This window comes from Mauremys mutica, chromosome 13 (assembly GCF_020497125.1).
Source record: "Mauremys mutica isolate MM-2020 ecotype Southern chromosome 13, ASM2049712v1, whole genome shotgun sequence".
NCBI lineage: Eukaryota > Metazoa > Chordata > Testudines > Geoemydidae > Mauremys > Mauremys mutica.
Window position 1 is genome coordinate 41,183,818 of NC_059084.1, and position 15,828 is coordinate 41,199,645.

At 44.0% G+C, this 15,828-nt stretch overlaps 1 protein-coding gene across 1 annotated transcript; it reads left to right on the top strand.

The window, feature by feature from the left end:
- Positions 1-6,607: 6,607 nt before the first annotated feature.
- Positions 6,608-7,558, top strand: LOC123348650 (olfactory receptor 10A7-like). Its single transcript, XM_044986234.1, has one exon. It carries the CDS (start codon positions 6,620-6,622, stop codon positions 7,556-7,558), a length of 939 nt encoding a protein of 312 aa, XP_044842169.1. The 5' UTR covers positions 6,608-6,619.
- Positions 7,559-15,828: the final 8,270 nt, after the last annotated feature.

Sequence of the window (15,828 nt, forward strand, 5' to 3'; positions counted from 1 at the left end):
GGCTTCATCGACACTCATGGTCTTCCATCCCCCCGAGTTACCTAGGGTTATGCCTAGTGACACCAACAGTGTGAGGTGGAGTAAGGCCTGGATTCAATCCAGCCATAGGGCCACCAACTCAGCAAAGTATTATGATACCATTGGCTCAGTGGTCTGCCAATGTTGCCCCACAGCAGATTCCAATACTCTCTGGAAGTAGGCAACCTCCGTAGCTCTGTGGGTCCAGGGGCAACCTTCCAGCCTAAGGGCTGCTCCCTGGATCCTGCCTTAATTCAGTCCTGGTTACAGAACCATATGCAATAGAACTATTGTGGGACCTTTTCCTGAGCAAGGACTCAACAAGAGAAGTGCTGCATTCTTTGTATCTTGGAGTCTTGGAATCTAAATTAGTTAAGCAACCCAGTCCCTCAGGATCTTTTGAAAATCCCAGCCTATCCAAAGAACAGATGCCTTTCTGAATGATGCATTCAAATTCAACCATAATTTGCTAGATGCAGGAAACACTTGGTGGATTCTCTGCAATGTGTTATGTGGGAGTTCAGACCAGATGATCACAGTGGTCCCTCCTGCCTTTGAAATCTATTAATCTATGGATTTTGCAGATCACTATTCATAGGACAAAAGAACAGACTGCCTTGGGAAGTTGTGAAAGCTCTTTCACTGGATGTTTTCAAAAGGAGGCTGGATAGCCATCTGTCTTGGATGGTTTAGACACAACAAATCCTGCATCTTGGAAGGGGTTGTGGTCCCTTCTAACCCTATGGTTCTATGATTGGCTCCAATGGTACAACTCACATGAAAAAAGTAAGGATGAAGAAAGTACTAGGGTCTTAAGTAACAACACAAGAACATTGTGCTAAAGGTCTACCAAAAGTTGGACCCTGCAGGTGATGGGTCTTTGCAAGCCAAATTTTGCAAAATAGCCACTAACTTTGGGTGCCTCAATTTAACATCAACCAATCTGTGCTTTCTCTCCAAAATTGCTGCGCACCTACAACCCCAACAGAAATCCATGCAAGCTTAGAGAGCTCAGCAAATTGGAAAACCCAGGTCTCCATTCTCACAAACTGGGCACCAAAAAGTGGAGGCACCCTGCTTAGTGGACAGGCTGCACAATTTTGGCCATCGGGCTTGAATTATTTTTGGAACTTCTGAGAAGCTTCAGCTCCCATTGGCTTTAGTATGATCTGGAGGTGGTCAGCAATGCTGGAATTTAGGCCCAAAGCTGTAAACCACTTCTGGAAATAATCGCCAAAGATTTTAGTTGTTCCTGTTTTTTTAATAGATTAATAGATTTGATGGCCAGAAAGACCCATTAGATCAGCTAGCCTGACCTCTTGAATAGCAAAGGACGGATAATTTCACCTGGTTACCCCTGTACTGATCCCAATAACTTATGTTTGAAAGGCAACCATTCTGGACTGGAAGATTTTAAAAGACTGAGAATGCACTGTTTCCCAAGTGCTGGCACTCACAGCCCATGGGAACTTGACCACTTGGATACAAAAGTCATGCATGAATCACACAGTTTTCAAACTATTTAATGTGGCCTTTTGTGGGTGGCAAATTGGCCCAGTGCAGAGCTCCAGATTACATTAATTCAGGGAGTAGTTTATGCATAGACTCAACACAAGCTTTGTTCGCCCATTCCTGAGAGGTGCTGAGCACACATAGCTCTTACTCATGCATCCGACGAAGTGGGTATTCACCCACGAAAGCTCATGCTCCAAAACGTCTGTTAGTCTATTAGGTGCCACAAGACTCTTTGCTGCTTTTACAGATCCAGACTAACATGGCTACCCCTCTGATACTTGACAGCTCTTACTGGCTTCACAACCAGGGTTCAGCTCCAAATTCATTCTATGTAATTAACCTGGGCCCAATTCTTCACTCTTTGGGCCTGATCCTGCCACCTTTACATGAGTAACCGTGACTCACTCTAGTGACCATGCTGGCTTTGCTATGAGCACGTGCATGAGTAACTACTAGCTGTGTGAGTAAGGGCTTCAGGAGGAGGCCACTTTTGCAAGCAAAACTCAATGGATGACTCAGTGGATTGAAGAAGACCCTTAGGGCTAGGTCTACACTGCAGGTGGATGTGAGTCCCCCAGCCTGAGCACACAGATTTGCACTAGCCACAGGTGAGCGAAAACTAGCAGTGTAGACATTACGTCTCAGGCAGCAGATCTGGCTCTCAAACACAGCTCACACTCTGCATCTCTGCAATGTCCACACTGCCAGTTTTAGTGCCCTAGCTGGAACCAAGTTAGCTCCCACCTACGATATAGACATTCCGTTAAGGACCCAATCCTGCAACTCTTATTCTTTTGGGCAATGCGTGATCATTGCTGAGGAGGGCAGGAGAACTCTGGGACTAACTGCTAGAGGAAGAGTTACTCACTCGAGTGCTGAAACATTAGCTGGTTATGTTAAACTTCATGAATCCTTGCTATTCACACTGGTGTTCAAGGTGGACAATGCTCTGGGGAGGCTGCAGTTGTTTGTGGAGATCAGTGAGCTCATCCATAGGGACTTGTATCCCTAGACATGTTCTTTGGCTCACACTTATAGCTGCCTGCTGAGCCACAGAAGAAATGGCCCTTTGTTCTCAAGGCAGGTGAGAAACTTTCTTGATTTTATTAGAGAACTAATAATGATATTGTCTCACGTTGTTCTTTAAGTGTGTATTGAGAGCTAGGTGGGATCATGATCTTTGTTCCTAAGAGCCTATTGACTCAGCTGATCATGGCAAGACAAAATGCTAGGGGAGATAACAATAGGCAATGGTTGGATGGAGTGGGACAGAACACACACAACTGGGCAATGAGCATTGCTTGGCTAGTAGCACAGGCATCTTTCTTTCTTTCTTTCTTTCTTTCTTTCTTTCTTTCTTTCAGGACTGGAAATATTATTGGAGGCATTCTAGAATGAGGTGATGGTCCGAAGACTGAAATGAAGGAGGAGAGAGATGTTTGTGCAGAACTGGTTCAGGGAAGGCAGTTCATGGCTTTGGGTACCATTTCCACTGAAGTGTAATGGGAATGGGGTGCCCAAACTATCAGGCAACTTTGAAAATCTCAGCCTGGCAGCCACGGAGAAGGTTCAAAGGTGCTAGTGAGAGAAGGGAATAAAGGGGGTCTGGAAAGAAGTGGAATTAATTGGGTAGGGATCTGACGAGGATTGTGTGGTGTGGCCGTGTAGACCTGGCTCCATCCAGGAGCTGGAAGAAAGGAATAGGAGAGATTGACAGGCTGGGAATATTTTATGTTTTCCCATAAAGCTAGTGTGTGTTAGCTGGTGAAAGACTTGGTGTATCTGGGAGGGGGTTGCAAAGGAAAAGGGTGAGGGAGATGCAGACCTCTTCCTGTCTTTACCCATTGTTACTGAACTTTTCTTGTCCACCTGTTTCATCCTGCCCATAAGTTCTCTGGCGCAGGTGCTGTCTCTTTACTACATGTGTGTGAAACACCCAGCACAACAGGGAAGTGATTGGTAATTGAGGCCTCTATATACAAAATTGGTACATTCTCTTTTTTCATTTACTTGAATCATCCTTTTTTTGATGGAAACCTGTTATTCTGGAAAACTTTCACCCAGCTCTAGTCAAAAGACTAGAGAGATTCCAGAGACTGCTGTGGTCATGATACATATAAACATCAATAACATGGCAAAGGTGAAAAGGAGGCCTGGGAAGCTGAAGATACAGTACTAGGAATTAGGGTTAAATACTTTGTTAATAGCAGTAGCCAAAAGTATTGCAGTATGCCTATTATAGGCTGCCGTGTTTTGGATAATTACTGTAAAATTATTTAAAAGGATGAAAATTATAATATTTGTTGGGTTTTTTATTATCAATACAAAAATGAGGAGAAAAAGCATGAAAAAGAAAATTTCCTAAGACATAATGATTATCTAGCTGTCTAGTTAATCATTAATCATTAAATTAAACAAATGGGCAAGCTCTCTGTGTTTGATTGCTGTAATTGTTAATCTCTTACTATCAATTCAATAAAATCTTGGTATTTATTTTAAAATTTCTTTTATATATAAAGGTAAGATTTTCCATTGTTGATATTTGTCAAAGTTTTTAATGGTAAATAAAGTTATTATCGTTGTGAGGGTAGGGTGACCAGACAGCAAATGTGAAAAATTGGGATGGGGGTGGGAATAATAGCAACTTATACAAGAAAAAGACCCCAAAATTGGGACTGTCCCTATAGAATTGGGATATCTGGTCACCCTATGTAAGGGAGATGTCTATATTATTTTATGAATATTCTTCATTCGTCTATTTCAGTGGTCCCCAACCTTTTTGTGACGAGTAGCACATTCATGTTTTCGGAAGAGTGTGGTGGGCGCCAACAATTTTTCAAGGCTTATTTTGTATTTGTACATTAAATAATACAAAAAAAATCATATTTAATATTACATAATATATGAATCCAGAGAGAAGCCGGAGAGAAGCTGCGAGGACAGAGAACACCGGTGCCCGCAGCCCCGGAGTACTCTGTCCCCAGCAAGCGCGGGGGCCAGGATTCTCTCCCCTGCTGGGCACTAGGCAGGTCTCGTGCCTGCTGGGGACCAAGAACCGGCACCCGCAGCCCCGGAACTCTCTGTCTCTGGCAGACACGGGGCCGCAGCTTCTTTCCTCTGCGGGGCATTAGGCAGGCCCCGCACCTGCTGGGAACAGAGAACACTGTGCCCGCAGCCTGAGTTCTCTGTCCCCGGCAGGTGCAGGGCCGCGGCTTCTCTCCCTTGCTGGCACTAGGCGGGCGCACATAAATGCCCTGGCGGGCACCATGGTGCCCACGGGCACCACGTTGGGGACCACTGGTCTATTTGTTTGCTTGTATTGGTGTTGGTTGCTATATTGTTACAAAGAGGTTAACTCTCACACAAGTGGACTGCAGGTAGGCAGGAAGAAAGGTATAATTTTCAGATTGCACCATTCACCAATACTTATCAGGACAATTTAGGTGTCAATTCCTTTGATGTTTACCTGTGACTGAGTCCGAACCTCCAGCTCGATATGGGGGTGGGGGGAGAGATTCAAGCGGAAAAACTGAATCAAACAACTTTGCAGTCAATGAAAACCAGAGCCTCGGAGCTTGGCAGAGACAGACAGAGGAAGAAGGGGAAAGTAGACTGAACTCCAATCCTAGAAGCATGGGTGTTTGGATAAACTTTAAGTAAGACAGGTACATGTAGGCCTTCTGTTGTTTAATTGTTATGCTTTGATTCCTGCTGTTGAGATTAAATGATACTTTGTTTTGAAACGGCTGTTTTGTGGTCACTGGATTCACCACTAGTCCCAGATCCCAAAGGGAAGCCTTGCAGGCAGCCAAATCCAGCTAGGCCTTTGGAGCAAACACAGTTGGTACCCAACGGGCTGTACCCTTGTCTGATAGTGGGAGAACTGTAGGATTCCACCCCAGAGAGGTGAAGGCAAGAGACCTGTCACCAGAACAGGTTGCACTCAGGGAGACGCTGAGAGAGGTCAGAGGTGCTGCTGGCCCTGAACTGTGACAACCATTATTGACTGGTCATTTGTTTCATGATGATTTCCATCAATCAAAGCATCTAACTGAAGCTATAACCTGCTTCTGAAACAAGATTCATGCAGATATTCCTTTATGCCCATGCAGAGTAACATTCTTGTTAGTAGTAGTTACCATGTTTATTATGCTGCTCCTAGGGGCCAACCAAGCATGGGCCTGCTACGGCTAGGTACTGGATAAACATAGAATAAAAGAAAGTCTCTGTTCCAAAGAACTTTTACTCTAAACAGAGAAGTCAGCTAAAACATAGGGGAAAGGGAGAAAACATTGATTTCAGTTCTCACACATGGGCTACAGGTTAATCCACATGAATCTGATTATAAAATCAGGACCTGAGAAATGGAGTGTGAATACATTCCGTGTGAAACATTTATGACTTTCCAGCATTAGACTCAAGAAAATCATGATCCCAATTTAATGGGATTTTTATCTCAAGTAATCTTGATTGCACAGGTCAACATTCTTATATATGTTGAGTTAGTACCTCACTGCTTGAATGGTTGCATTGAAATCAGCAGTGAGACTGGAATTTTCAAATGCACAAAGGAATGAGGTGCCCAAATCTCATTGAAATTAAGAAGCATACATTGTTTAGGTTCCTTTGAAAATCCCAGCCTGAGAGAAAGGGTAAGAGAATTTGTTTTTTGAAATTAGGGGCACGCATTGGCGACTAAGGTATTATTGGCCAAAGGGGTAGAGTCTGATGCATAATCCTTTATTTCCTCTTCATTCAAGCCCACTCGTAATGACTGTGATTCAGAATAAATACATTGGCCAGCTCTAGGTATGAGTTGAGTTGAGGGAGAAAAGTGATTCTCTTTCATGAAAGATTTCAATCTTTTGAAATTGGGTTTCATTCCAAATGGAAACCACCATTTTTAACATTTTCTGTGGAAAGGAATAGAACGCTGTTTTCAGGATTATGTGGCTGCTGGGCTTCTCTAGAGCCACAGACCTTTGGAGGAAGGCAGCCAATCTTGGTTGATAGAAGGCCTGGAGATGGTGAATACACCATGTAATACCTGTCTCTGTTTGTCTTCCAGTTGAACACTTATGAAGAAATGATGAACTTGAATCGAACAGTCGTGACTGAGTTTCTTCTTCTGGGATTTTCTACCTCTCCAGAGAGGCAGGTTTTACTCTTTGTGGCACTGTTAGCCATTTATCTGGTCACTGTGGTGGGAAACCTCCTCATTATCCTTGTAACTTTGGTGGATCCCGCCCTTCACACCTCCATGTACTTTTTCCTCTCTAATTTGTCTGCCTTAGAGGTCGGTTACACCTCGGTCACTGTCCCCAAAATGCTGGTGAGCCTCATCTCGGGGGATAAACACATCTCCTTTGCTGGCTGTGCCATGCAAATGGGTTTCTTCCTTTGCTTCGGGAGCACGGAATCTTCCTTTCTGGCCACCATGGCATATGATCGCTACGTGGCAATATGCAACCCCCTGTGTTATACCATGATTATGAACAAGAAGGTGTGTGTCCTGCTGGCAGCCACTTCCTGGACTATCGGCATCCCGGCCCAGGTAGTACAGACCAGTTTGGTGTTCACCTTACCCTTCTGTAGCTCCAAAGAGATCAACCATTTCTTCTGTGACCCGGCTCCTCTGCTGTTGCTGGCCTGTGCTGACACCTCCATGAATGAAACTTTGACTTACATCATGGTCACATTCTTTGGAATGGTGCCCTTTGCCCTGATCCTGTTGTCCTACATCCGGATCATTGCCACCATCCTCATGATGCCATCAGCTGAGGGCAAGAGGAAAACTTTCTCCACCTGCTCCTCCCACCTCATCGTTGTGGCTTTATTCTATGGTTCTGGCATCCTCCTTTATTTACGACCCAGATCCAGTGAATTTCCAGACGGCGGTAAACTTCTCTCCCTGTTTTACACTGTTTTGCCTGCCATGTTGAACCCTTTTATCTACAGCCTGAGGAACAGGGATATCCAAATGGCCCTGAAGAGAAATATGTGGAACAAAATGGTTCCTCGCTAGCGCTGAGTGGGAATCAGATTTTCCAGCCTGTTTTTCCTCAGGATGAATCTAAGGCCTACTAAAATGTTTCACAAAGAACAAGAGCAAGACTCACCCACCCCAGAATAGCCGGATCATTAGAGCCATGGGCCACAGGTAAAATAGGCCAGGGGAGACTAATCCCCCCAACCCAGGCTGTGGTCCCACCCACGCTCTGCTGCAAGGCCCCACCCTCTCCCCCAAAGCCAGCAGGGGCTCAGCTCTGGGTTTCCTGGTTCAAAACAGGGAGAGCAGGGATTCGAACTCAGCTCACCCACATCCCTTGAAGCACCAAGCTATAGCCTCCAGCTCTGTAGGTCTTTAAATATGGAATTATTCATAGAAAGTAGAACAGCTCCCACCAGCACAATTGGTAGACTGACCCCAGACGCCCCAGGTTAGTGTACTAACCCTAGTCTACCCTTGGGGTGGGCTCTCTTTTTTAGTTCAGATCTCATTCTAGACCAATGAAACATTCATCAAAACCAAAACTTTCCCTCCAGAATTTCCATTTCAACAAATTGAAATTTTCCACTGGGGGGAAAAAAACAAAAAAAATTTCATTGAAAAATCCCCAGTGACCTCTAGTCCTCAGAGAATGTGACTTGTCTAATAAGCACACTGCTGAGGGCACAACTGGCAGAAGTGCCTATTGGTTTTGGCCACCTTAGTGACTGAATTGAGACTCCTTGGGCATGATTTCTGAGGTGGGCTGGGCTCTCCCAGTGACCTTTGCTGCTGTTGTGAGCACTCAACACTTCTGAAAATCGTGCTGCAGGCCTATCAAGTTGGTGGCCACCCACAAAAGTCCTGATGGAAATGACTCTCCAAACATTGCTTCAGAAATCTGTAGCAGAACCAGGGCTAGAAGACAATTTTCCTTGCCCTGAAGCCACTAGACTATCCCTTCTCTTCTGTTAGGCCTGTGCGCCATTGGCTACACACTTTCCAGCTTCTGCAATGAACAAGAGCAGGGCGTAGAGCTGCCTGGAAAACAGAATTTCCTTCCTGTGGGTGTTGGAACAAATTTTAATCCCAAGTCAACAGCCCAGGGACAAAAAGTGAAACCTTGAAAATTGTTTGCAGGCTCATGGGGCCGCTTGACTTTCTGGACTGCCCAGGGAGATGGGAAGCTGCCTGTCCAGTAAGCTAGCTTCCGAAGCATTGGTTGCTCAAGGAGTCGAAGTTATGGCTGCCCAGGGAGTCAGCTGCTCAGGGAGTCTGCCCAGCAAGTGGGCTACAGTGGAGCCAGTAACGCTGAGTGACCAGCAGGCTGCCTGGGACCTTGGCAGCCCTGGTCACCTGGCAGCTGGCCTTCCAATTGCTAGGCTGACTGAATGGTGGGCAGGTTAGCTAGTCTGCTTCCCGGCCTGGTTACATCAAAAGCTGGGACCGAATCCACCTGTTCTCAGGGAACACGTCTGATCTGTTGAATCATCAACATGGGTCTGTCAGGAAATTTTCAGCCTGCTCTAGCAAGGTTTCCTCATCCCTATCCACTACAGATCTCCATTCCAGTCACTGTCCATTCTGGAGTCCTCTGGATCAGATCGACACATGCTGTAAATCAGTGCAGTTCCATTCACTTCCGTAAAATGTCACCTATGAAATGGAGTGGCTGATACTTGTCACTCTTCAGGGACAGAGGTCTGAGACCTTGCTTGCTAATAAGGTGTTTGGAGTGCACAGATTTCCTAATATTCAGAGGAATAGGCTCCTGGCTCCCAATCCAGTGCATCTTCCCCTGGGCCAAAGAATAACCTGGTGTCGAAGAAAAACTTAGTTCTCGCTTTTTGTTTGGGTGCAGCAAAATTAAATACTTTATTATTTCTCCAGTAATTACCATGGAGGGAGAGAGTGCCATAGGACGCAGGGTCCTGGACAGGTCTCTCAACTGGTAAACAATTACATCAAGCCTTTATACCTTTTTTACAGACAATTTCTAGCAATCATGGAGACACTAAAAAGCAACAAATACATTTTGTTTATACATAAGCTTTTCTGCTATCTCACTAGAAAAACAAGACTGCAAGACTGCATATTGCAAGGTTGTAATAACTTTCACACAATTCACTCTGTCTTACATTATCTTGCTTCCTCACGTCACCAGGGTCACAGTTAGCCTAACTCAAGATCATTAAGATCTCTTCAAAACCTTGTTAATTATTTACTGGCTTCCACACTCCCCCCTTTTGTACTTCTAGTACAACAAATATTTCAAATCTCAATTTGCATCAAACCATGGATGTCAGATTCTACAGCAAGTATGTCAATCTTAGGGGTTTTCATGGGATGTAATGACAATGCATGATCAGCACGAACATGAAAGGTATTATTACTAGCATTATATCCTTTACAACAACAATAACACAATCCTAAACTAACTAACAACACCACAAACAATAACATTCCCATAGGAATAAAATAATGGTGGTGTCGTACAATTTTGGTTACAAAGCACAATACACCATACTCAGTACCTAAAGTAGACACTCTATAAGCTGTATGAAAGGCATACTATTCAGCATGATATACATATCCTGAAGGATATGAATTTGCCCTTGCAACGCAGAGATTCTTCGAACCTCTGGTAACAATGAAAGCAAATTTTGAAACCGATCAGGCACTAGTCTAGTCCAAGGAAAATATACCTGAAATCTAAAAGCTACTGGCAACATTCTATCTGCAGGCCAGGAAATGATAGGATTGCCTGCAGCAGTGGTAAGATTAATATGTATATCTTGTAAAGTGGTGGCATTAACGCACACACAGCTATCATTAGCTCGAAAAAGTGGGTGTCCTGTCAGGGTAGTTCCTTGACCTCCACCCTCCCAGCAAATATTGTCATAATCAGTGACAACTTCCCTGGCTTTAGTTTCTGTACACACTGAAGCTGTGATGGTTCTAAGGACCAAAATGTCCATAGAGTTCCTAACCCCATCCAAATATCAGCTGTAATCCCAGGAGCACTAACTAAAAATCGATTAGGTGTATCAGGCGGTCTCACTTCCCAGATATCTCGGTGAATCACCCAATCCCACATGCATGCTCCCCATGGACCCAGCAGGATTCGGTATGTGGGAGCCCACACCCACCCTAACCAGTCCATATGCTTGGAAGGAGCACTGTGAATGTCCACACTTCCATCCAGAAAGTGTCCAAGTATGTCTGCATGACCACAGATCAGATGGCACTCCTGATGTGACAGTAAGGGCAGTGGGCCAAGTCTGGTCTAGATCCCACTGCAATGCCTTCCCAGCCTCAGTGATATTCAATACCATCTCTGTCAGTAACTTCTGGGTCATAGAACTAAGGGCGGAAATGACATAGTACTCACCAACTCCAGCCCGTACTTAAGATAGCTGAGTTTTAAGAATAAGGCTAGTGGCCTTTAAGAATATCCAAATGGCTACGACACTATTAGCCCCAGCCCATAGGGATCTGCCCAATGTCCTCTTATTCCAGGTTCTCCGTTGTGCTAATCTAATGGCAGCCCCTTGTGAGCAATCTGGGTATGTAAAAGTGACGTGAAAACTGGATAAGGGCAATGTCATTTAAAATCCAATCAGGGAGGGCAATACATACTGAAGGATTTATCCAAAACACAGGGTGCAGCCTGTAGAATAAACCCCAAAATCCAATTAATACCACATTCCCAAGCATGGGTCCCACAAATTTCTTCCTGCCAGAATGTAATTCTTTGCTTCTTCACCAGGGTCAGTTCTCAATGTCCTTTTTAGTCAGTAATTCCTGGACTATGGCAATGTCAGTGGAGTGAGTGTTTCTTCTTCTTTCCTGAAGCTGTCGTGGTTCAGCATCCTACAGGGAAGAATACCAGGACATCATCCTGTAATGACTTGCTTTTTACACAAAAGTTCAAAGGCACAGTAGTTTGTCAGTGGACAAGGGAGAGGTCGCTAGTACGTCACCTTGTCCTTTTTCCTGCTGTCCAGAAGCACAGTAAAACTAGAAAAAGGAATAGGCGAATTATCAGTAGAAAAATTCTTCTGATGTGGAGGGGTCTTTGCGCAGCGAGAACCCTGGGTCCAAGCAGTCAGTCTGTGGCACTTCACAGAGGTGTCGGTAGGCAGCAGGACTTGGAAAGGGCCGTTCCAGCGTGGAGCCAAGGCAGTCGTGCGTTGATGGATCTGTATGTAGACCCAGGCTCCTGGTCCTAACGAGTGGCAAGGTTGCACAGGATCCTTCGGTAGTGCTCCCATCACCTGTGTATAAAAAAAGACCTAACACATTTCATTAGTGCCTAACAATACTTAAGCATTATGTTATCCAGCAAATGAATGTCCATCTGAGCTGGGGTTAGTGGGGATGCAGTTGGTAGTCGCATTGGGTGACTTGTCAAAATTCCATGAGGGCCGAGTCCAGTCTTTCGATTGGGAATGGCTCTCATACACATCAGTGCCAAAGGAAGGGCATCTGGCCACTTTAAGTGTGTCTCAGCACAAATCTTGGCCAGTTTATTGTTTTAAGTCCCGTTCTGGCATTCCACTGTCCCAGCAGATTGTGGATGATGAGGGCAGTGAAGGTTGTGTTGGATTTGCAAAACTGCACATAACTCCTTTACAATTTGTCCAGTAAAGTGAGTTCCACGATCACTGTTGATAGTCACAGGGATGCCAAAACGTGGTACAAAATCTGTAAGCAAAGACATCTACTGTCCTGCAGGGAAAAGCTTCAACCCAAGTGGTAAATACATCAACTAAAACTAATACATATTCATAACCACAACACTTAGACATTTAAATAAAATCAATCTGAATATTTACAAAAGGTCCCCAAGGAGGAGAGTGGGCTGGCCGCTGCACACCAATCTTGTGTAACTGCAGCAACCATTCCCCCCCCACTTCCCTTGGTAGGCAGCCAAGCGGTGTCCTTGACTGGGGCCAGCGCATGTTAGCCATTCTCTTTTTTTTTTTTTTTTTTTTTTGGGTGCATTTAACCTACAAAGGAAACTTTTACTCTTCAATTATACACCTTTTTCATACCATGAACACATAAACAGTACTGTTATACAGTACAGAAGTATTATCATTCAATGTATGCCACATATACCCTTTCACTAAAATAAACTTATTACAGAACTTTGGAAGGACAAGCCAGGACAAGCACACCCACTTTGAGAAGTACACTTAATATAACTTCTAGTCCAATAGCTATCCACCATCCCCAGCCCTCTGGCTAAAAGTCTGAGGTAGCCAGAAGGATCCCTTGTACAATATGGGGAGTGGGTTAACTTTTCATGTCCTTGCTTCCAAAGACTGGCAGTATGCAAATTTTAATAACCACTCTAAATTAAAAGATTTGGCCAATGTAGTTTCTTTCTCTTACTTAAGAAAATGTATTAGACTTTAGTATATCACATTTTTCTGATGTAACCAATACTCTTGTTGATTTCAGGCAAAATAGAGGAATTACCCCATATTTCTCGTATGTGTTTCTCAGACAGCTCTGGTTTCAGCGGCCTCTACCTTATCAGTTAGTTAATTTGCAGTAACACAGATTCTTTCTGGCTTGCTTTTTATTTTTTTTTATTTTTTCTTTTAACTCCTGCTTAGAAACACTGGAAGGAAACAGCACCACTTATAGTGCCTTTAGAGCCTAATAAAATTTTCAGTACATAGCACTGTATACATTCTTCAACTGATTTAACAAAACATAGCCAAGTGATTGCAATCTAATAATTTCTTAGCCACTTTACCAATGCAAATCACCAGTCCAAATGTCCTTCTGATTATTTGAAATTCAAAAGTTTCCAACCTGTATTCTCTCCCTGTCCGTTGCCTGCCCGCTTGGGCCCGATCCTGCTTTTCTCGCTGAATTGTCCCTATCCTAGGCACTACCAGTTTAGCTACTACTCACAAGACTACCCGAGTCCTCCCTAGTAAGGCTTGCCACCTGGGCAAAAATACATGGCCATTCACTTAACACATAATCCAAACCCCTTTGGGGGTCTACCCAGAGAGCCACCCATTTGTCTGCTGACACTTAAACAGAAAAGAAAATTACACAGAGAGCAAAGAAAATTACAGTCTAAGCCAGATTTTCCTACTTCTATTACATTGTCCGTTACAGGGGGGGGGCGGGACAGTAAAATCTCAGGACAACCTCAGAGCTTCATCGCACACATGGCTTCCACCCTGAGGAATTACGAACGAGAAGTTCAGTTCCGCTCACACACCTAACGCCCAAATGAACAGAGCAGAAAAACAACAGTAACCGGTTAAACAAAACAGAGCCAAAGCTAAATAGTGCACCAAAACCAAATAGTGTTTCCTTATTCTATTAGAGCTCACCTTTAATCATGCAATCCTTATCATATAACACCAACAATACCAAACAAAGCAAACACAAAATAACAAGGGTAAAACAGATAGATGGTGTAAATTCTGCAGGGCTCCCCCATTATTAAGTGCTCACCAAACTGTGACAAATTCCTGGTACTAATTTATCCCTCATGTCAGGTAATCAGACTGACAGAGCATATAATCAAATTTTAAAGCTTCATTAAAAATAATAAAACAACAATGGAGAGTATTGGGAATGCTCCCACCTCACACAGGAAAAACATGAATGCCCCAAGCCTTAAACCACTTTAATACTCACACATGTCTCACTGGGAAGTTAAGCTTTGCAAATATAATTCCAATTCTGCAACTTGTACTGCCTTTGGCTTGCCTCAGTTTCTATTTTCCACAAGCAGCTGGGGCTGAAAGCAGTTTTCTTTGCACTTAGCATAGTCCGCACTGATTCATGACCTTGAACACAAAACAACTTCTCCTTTATCTCAGGGCTAAGCCGAATTTCAAATTAACCCGTTCCTAGACAAATTGCTCACACTGTGTCAGAGGTTTTTCTTTGTGATTAAAAGCTCCTCTGAGATATATGATCTTATTTAGATTGAAAATACCTTCTAATGGGCACTGTTTAGATGGATTTTCACGCGTGTGAAGATTCCAATTCGCTAAATACCTGCAGGTTTTAGGACCATAATGTACGTACATGTAATATGCTGGGGTACCCTTAGGGGGTGAGGTGGAATATTTAGACAGTCCCTTACCCATTTTCCACTCACACAGGAGAGACTCACAAGGAAAGGGGAGGGAAGATGGGTTCACACACTCCTAGACCCAGGCAGCTTCCTCGCCGGACTATGCCAGGCTGAGTCAGCCCACCGTGGGTCGGATCTCCTAAAGATCCACTAGTTACCGGGCTAACCCGGTAACAGCCACTCACACTGGTGTACACACACACACACCAAGGCCTCTTTTTCTTCCTTTTTCCTTTTTTTAACCCTTTTTTAACCTTTTTATCTCTTTTTTAAAATTTTTTTCTCTTTTTTTTTTTTTTTTTTTAACCACGATGCATCTTTATCTGGTCCGGACCAATACCATGAGGCGGTATGACAACCCCTCTTGAGGCGGTAAAAACCCCTCAGCACCGGTGCATTCTAATGCATTTACCTATGCATTTACCTTGGCCAACTCAGCAGTTCCCAGTACTGCTATAAACTAACCTTATTGGGGCCTCTCCCCAATACCACTTTGCATCTGATCCTGCTGCACAGTCAATAAGTTCAGATGGCGTGAGCCCAACAGAGAGACAGACGTCCTCAGGGACAGTCCTCCTCCGATACCCCAATAGAGATTTCAAAAGGTCTCATACCTCTCATGTGGCGCCATGGGGTTCGAAGGGGAATGATCCGTAGTAGCCGTCTGTGGGTCCGTGGGCGTTGCCATCCCGGACGAGCCCCCAAATTGTCGAAGAAAAACTTAGTTCTCGCTTTTTGTTTGGGTGCAGCAAAATTAAATATTTTATTATTTCTCCAGTAATTACCATGGAGGGAGAGAGTGCCATAGGACACAGGGTCCTGGACAGGTCTCTCAACTGGTAAACAATTACATCAAGCCTTTATACCTTTTTTACAGACAATTTCTAGCAATCGTGGAGACACTAAAAAGCAACAAATACATTTTGTTTATACATAAGCTTTTCTGCTATCTCACTAGAAAAACAAGACTGCAAGACTGCATATTGCAAGGTCGTAATAACTTTCACACAATTCACTCTGTCTTACATTATCTTGCTTCCTCACGTCACCAGGGTCACAGTTAGCCTCACTCAAGATCATTAAGATCTCTTCAAAACCTTTTTAATTATTTACTGGCTTCCACACTGGTGAGGGAAAGGGTGCTGATGGTCATCTGTTTTATCTTCTGGGTACAGTTCTGTGTGTC